Source organism: Leguminivora glycinivorella, chromosome 9 (genome assembly GCF_023078275.1).
Source record: "Leguminivora glycinivorella isolate SPB_JAAS2020 chromosome 9, LegGlyc_1.1, whole genome shotgun sequence".
Classification (NCBI taxonomy): domain Eukaryota; kingdom Metazoa; phylum Arthropoda; class Insecta; order Lepidoptera; family Tortricidae; genus Leguminivora; species Leguminivora glycinivorella.
The window spans coordinates 19,013,109-19,019,543 of NC_062979.1; the positions used below are offsets into that span (position 1 = coordinate 19,013,109).

At 39.6% G+C, this 6,435-nt stretch overlaps 1 protein-coding gene across 1 annotated transcript; it reads right to left on the bottom strand.

Annotated features, from left to right (window-relative positions):
* Nucleotides 1-400: 400 nt before the first annotated feature.
* Nucleotides 401-5,586, bottom strand: LOC125229873. Its single transcript, XM_048134812.1, has 5 exons — nucleotides 5,214-5,586; nucleotides 3,861-4,826; nucleotides 1,909-2,189; nucleotides 1,329-1,445; nucleotides 401-418 (listed from the first exon to the last, which is right to left on the bottom strand). Exons 1-5 carry the CDS (start codon nucleotides 5,584-5,586, stop codon nucleotides 401-403), a joined length of 1,755 nt encoding a protein of 584 aa, XP_047990769.1.
* Between the last annotated feature and the right edge of the window lie 849 nt (nucleotides 5,587-6,435).

Below are 6,435 nucleotides of genomic sequence, written 5' to 3' on the forward strand. Positions count from 1 at the left end.
GAAGAAATTATTTGTATCTATATAAAAACAACGTGGTTGCCGATGTACATATGCATTTTGGGTCATTTTCATCCATGGGTTTAATGATATTTTAAAAATGTCTAATATTGGCCCTAAAACACCTAACAAAATATTAGAGTTGGTAAGTGAAGTCTTATACCATTCAGGACATTATTATATATATATTTTCTTAAAGTGTGTCACATTTTATCCATTGCTTATATATAAAAAAAAAATATTTTAATAAAAACCCTGTCAAAGCATGAAAAAAAATTTCATGTTAATAAGTTGACGTCTATATTATTATAAAATGATATCAAGTCATCACTTCTGAGTAGTTTTGTAACAAGATAAGGTACCTACAATTCGAGGGTTTGTAATGAAATAAATAATAACCTTTTCAAGGTTTAAACTTAACCTGCACAATTACAATATAATGCATAAGAATACACACAACAAAATTAATCTATAGGTAACACAGCGAAACCACTTAATGATCGTTTGTACACCTTTTTATTCGGTGCCAAAAGGTCTACCACGCGCACCTTATCATCATCACCAGGATACACTTTAACAATTCTGGCCATAGGCCACGTCATGGGAGGAGCGTTAGGCTCCCTCATGATTACTAAGGATCCAACCCTGACGTTTGGTTGGCTATCACGCCACCTAGGACGACATTGTAATGCATTTAAATAGTACTTATGCCATATCTTCCAAAAGTGACCTTTGACCTTATTACAGATTTCCCAGAATTTTAATCTATTACTAGGTAGCTCGGTCAAGTCTGCTTCTGGGAGACATGTCATAGACGTGCCAATTAAAAAATGGCCCGGCGTCAAATAACTGTAATCATTAATATCAGTTGCATTTACAGGCAAAAGTGGCCTAGAACTAAGAGTAGACTCAATCTGACATAAAATTGTATTGATCTGTTCATACGTCAGTACATAAGATTGCAATATGCGCTTTAAATGGTACTTGGTACTCTTAACAGCAGCTTCAGCAAGGCCAGCAAACACAGGTGAGTAGCTTGGCACGAAATGAAAGTTAATACGTTGCTGTGCCGCGTATGATTGCACCAGAGTCTGATGATTTTGCGAAGAACTTAAATTGTACAGCTCAACTAACTGGTTCTTTGCCCCCTTAAAGCATCCACCATTATCGCAAAAAACGTCGGTCGGCAGGCCTCTGCGAGCTATAAATCGCTTGAAACATGCAAGGAAAGCGTCAGTGGTCAAGTCCGAAGAGAGCTCCAGATGTATGGCTTTAGTCACAAAACAAACAAAAACGCATATGTAGCCTTTTGTCTGTAAAGCTCTTCTTACGCGAGAATTCTTCACTGTTATGGGACCTGCAAAGTCGATGCCGACTTTCTGGAATGCTCGGCAGGCTGTGACCCTTTCAGGTGGCAAAGAACCCATCAGCTGTTTCGCACACTGAGCCTTCATTGTAACAAGGTAAACATTTGTTAACAATATGTTTCACATAGCTAAGACCATTTACAATCCAATATTTTTCATTTAAGCTTGACATCAATAACTGGGGCGGAGCATGTAACATCCTGAGATGCTCGTGCTTTACAATAAGCTTTGTTATGCGAGATTCCCTCGGAAGTATGACAGGATGTTTTTGAGAGTATGACACACTCGCGTTTTTTATTCTACCACCTACCCTCAGCAAACCTTGATTGTCAAGAAATGGATGTAACGAGTTGAGTGAACCTTTAACATTTTCTAAGTTAGTCTTGAGACTGTCAATTTCGTGTTTAAAATAAATGCCTTGTTCATATTTTATAATCTGAAATAATGCCATTTGAAGCTCCTTACCGGAGAGATATTTCAGATTTTTCTTGTCTTTCATTTTTAAGTTAGAGCAAAACCTCATTATATAAGCCATTACCCTTACCATTTTGTTCAGATCAGAGAACTTCTCCAAAAAATCATAAGGATCTGAACACTTTTGAGTAACTAGCGTCACCTTAGCACTGGAGGGCTGCTTTTTCAATTCAGGTAGGTCATCGATCGCAGGAGGGCTAGTTTTATCATTAAAATTATATTTACCGTCCTGTAGAAAGCTTGGTCCATGCAGCCACATAGGTATGCGACGCAGCTCATCTGGATCTGTACCTCTGCTCAGGCAGTCGCTAGGATTTTCTTCACTGGAGACGTACAGCCAGCGCCATCTATCTGTAAGATCTCGAATCAACCTCACCCGATTTGCAACAAAAGCTTGGAGCCTTAAGGGCTCTGTTTTTGCCCATGCTAACGCGATTTGCGAGTCAGAAAACAGATATACATCTTGTATATTTAATTGCGCCTTTAGCGTATCATAAACTCGAGTGATTAATTTCGATAACAGCAACATAGCACACAATTCTAAGCGGGCTATGCTTAGAGTACCCTTATTGCGGGGGTTGATGCGAGACTTAGCACAAAGTAATGATAGCGTAGCATTACCTTGTTCGTTGACCACCCGAAGATACACACAGCAACCATAACCCGTAGTGCTACATGCGTCAGCAAACCCAATTAATTGCAATTGAGCCTTGGAGGGGATGTTCAGGTTCCTTTTAATAATGAAGGGCTCCATTTGAGATAACTTAAAAGCAAATGAACGCCACTCCTGAAGCAGCAAAGCTGAAGGAACCTGGTTCCAACCTATATTTTCAGCATATATTTTTTGCATGAAAGCCTTAGCCTTCATGATAATTGGCGCTATAAAACCTAGCGGATCATAAAACTTTGAAATATAACTTAATATGTCTCTTTTGGTAGGCTTTTCCTTATTAAAGGCCTCAGGGCAGGAAAAAACAAAGCAATCCTTTTGCATATTTAACTTTAAACCTAAAGTCTTTAAATATAAATTATCCTTTTGGAAGTCTAAGTCATCAAACTGCCTTTTATCATTAGGAATGCCCTCTAATACTCGCTGATCATTGGACGCCCACTTGTGTGTATAGAAGCTACCCTTACTTAGCAACTCACATAATTGCAATTTTGCTTGAATTATAACATTCAAATCAGAGTTTGAAAAGCACATATCATCTACATAGGTGCAATTTCTTAGTATGCAAGCTCCAAGTGGGTACTCACTTCCATACCTATCTGCAAGCTCAAGTAAGCATCGAGTGCTTAAATATGTACTACTTTTTTGCCCGTAAGTAACAGTATCTAATTGTATACATTTGAGAGGCTCGGTAGGATTGCTCCTCCACAATATATTTTGCAATTTGGCATGCATCGGATTAATATCAACACATCTAAACATGCGCCGTATGTCTGTGGAGAAAGTATAGTTGCCTAGCCGGAACAAAAGCATTATGTCAAACAACTCTTTTTGTACCGGACCTCCATTTAGCAAAATATCATTTAGAGATACCTTTTTGTTGGATTGCAAAGAGCAGTCAAAAACCACACGAGTACGCGTAGTTTTGCTTGAGTCATTAATTACACAATGGTGGGATGCAAAATATAGAGGATCATTCTCAAAATCCAATTGATTGAAATCAATATAGTGCCCATGCTTCAAGTCAACATATTCATCGATGAACTTTTCATAATCGGATAGCAAATTTATATTTTTGTGCAATCTTTTTTCGAGGCTAATGAACCTGTAATAAGCCATATCAAATGAGCTTCCAAGCACATCATTGACTTCACTCAAAGGGATTTTTAATGGCAAATCAACCTGAAACTTGTTGTCCTTCAAAACAGTTGTGTCTTGAAATAAGCGTTCACACTGTTCATGCTCAGACATGCCTTCACAGAAAGGTTCAGGAACACTTTCTGCTTTCCAAAAGTTTTGCAAACTCTCGTTAAGACTTGAGTCACATTGAGTACATAAAAGTGTTACCTTACTTTTGTCACTGGTTTGCTGTCGTGATAAAGCACCACCGATGATGTAGCCAAGCTTAGTATTTACAATTTTAGGATGAGGACTCGCTGGGTCTTCATCTGACTCCTGCTGCTGCCCAGGGACCGGCTCCAGAAGCAGGACCTGGAAAAATATGTCCCCGCCTAATAGTAAATTGATCTCAGACGGCTGATGGAAATCAATATCAGACAAAGTGATCCCATCAGGTATATTGATAGCGTCTAGATTAAGCTTGTCTTGTGGAAGCTTACATGTAATTTTATCCATGACATTACAGTTCGCTGTGACTCGGTAAGGTCTGGTCAATGAGTACACATCTAAAGGTATAGAATACTGTGTGTCAGTAGTCAACTCTTTGACACCAATTATATTGGTGTTTTCCTTGCTTGGGGTCAATCCTAAAATCTTTATTAATTTAGTGGTCACCAAAGAACCTTGTGAACAACAATCTAAGAGAGCTTTCACATGAACCTCACTACCTGTCCGCGAATATAGCTTAACTTTGACTGTAGGTAACAACACTCCATTTTGCCCCAAGTTTGAAATCAAAGATACTTGGGGTTGGTTAGCCGAGGAATCCGGATGCAGTAAGCTATTATGAGCTTCTTTACAAGTACTACACCGGAAATGAAAGCGGCATTTACCTTTGTGTTTGTTAAGACAAACAGAGCACAGACTGTTGTTCTTGCTGAAAGCTATTCTTTCAGTGCTAGTCAGCATTTTAAATTTGCTACAATCAAATAATCTGTGATTGGACTTACAATAGTTGCAGGCAGTCGAGGCGGTCGCTGTCACATTTACCACAGCCTTGTGTTGAGACTTCCCCGACGTGGACGGCTCAGCATTCTCCAGTGCCAAGGCTCGCTTCTCCAGGTACAAGAGGAACTCGGTGATAGTTGGGTCCTTGGTGTCATCTCGCTCCAACTGGTACGCCCGTGACGTGTACGAATCTAGTTTACGGTACAAAATCGCTAATATAATGGGGTCCCAGTTTTCAGTATTAACATTCAAGTTTTTTAAAGCAGACAAAGACTGTTTTATCTGGGAAACAAATTGTCTCAAATTTACAGGATTTGATTTGACCAAGGCATTTATGTCAAGCAAGGAATTGATGTGCTCATTGATAATTTTGAAAGAATGATTGTACCTTTCCTCTAAAAGCTTAAGAGCTTCGTCATAACTAGCCTCAACCAGAGGAAGGTTCTTAATCAAGTCAAAAGGTTCGTTTGTCAAAAATGAGCGCAAATAATACAACTTTTGAACCTTATCAAGTGACTTATCGTTGTGTATTATGGCTCTAAATAAGCTTATAAAAGCAGTGTATTCACTGTACTTACCCGTAAACACATCTATCTTTATAGTAGGCAACTTAGCCTTAAAGTTATTTTGACATGATGCGGCGGCAGGAGATTCAGACAAGGGCGAGGATTTACGACTAATTGCCTCGTTGAGGACTGTCAGTACATGATAATATTTATCCTCAAAGTCTTCAACATCCTCTGCATCCTCTTCGTCCAAAGACAGAATTTCTTTGTTACATTTGTCATATTCTTTGAAGAGCTCCGTCACCCTCGCTCTTTTGGCATCGAGCGCCGATAAAGCACTGCTAGCTACATCACTGTCATTGTTACAAAATGTATACAGGCGAGTAATGGAAGCTTTTGTATAGCCTCGCGCTGTACGTAACTTCTTAAGCTCTTGAGTAGCCATTGTAGCAGACTTAGATGTGACTACGGTTTTGAACAGCCACATACAACAACGATTCACATATTAATAATTATACAAAACACAACTTTCATCTGCGCAAAAACTTTTCCAAGCGTTAATTAAACGAAATATAAAATTTTATATCAAAATGGCGCAAAGCGTTTTCTAAAATGAACTTGTAAAATAACGAAGCCAAAGAGAATAAAAGAATGAAGTATTGCGCATAATGAATGAAGTGAAGAATGGAAAAAACGAACGATATCAGCTGTCCTCCAATCACGTTGCGATGACCGGTGCTCTGATTGGTCGACTTCTTGCTTTGCGTCGCGGCTGCGCCCTGAACTTGCGCCACTTATCTCAGCGCCAAAGTTCACGATGATGGCGGCAATGGCGGCGAATACAAAAGCTCACAAACCGCGGCGTATGACATTTTTAGCAAGAGTAATTAAATAAGATAAAGTAAGTATATAAAACGCATAAAAACTGTAAAAATTCACTATAAAATTGCACGATACGACGAATGAGTTAGCGCCGCCCGTGAAGTGTCTTGAAGATGTAGGTCCACGATGAGTTGAAAGCGTAGGACCGACGATGAAGCGCGATGCGACGAATGGGAATCGCGTCGCACGCGAAGTATTTTCCTTTTATGGTAAAGAAGTACGCCGCCCGCGAGGATTCAAGCGCAGGGCTGACGAAATAGCGCGATGCAACGAATATGTTTCGCGTTGCACGCGATCTTCTTGTATAAAACAATAGGTATTCGCTGCCCGCGAGGATTTAAGCGCAGGGCGATGTAGCGCGATGCGACGAATATTAATTTCGCGTCGCACGCGATCTTCTGATGCACGATGA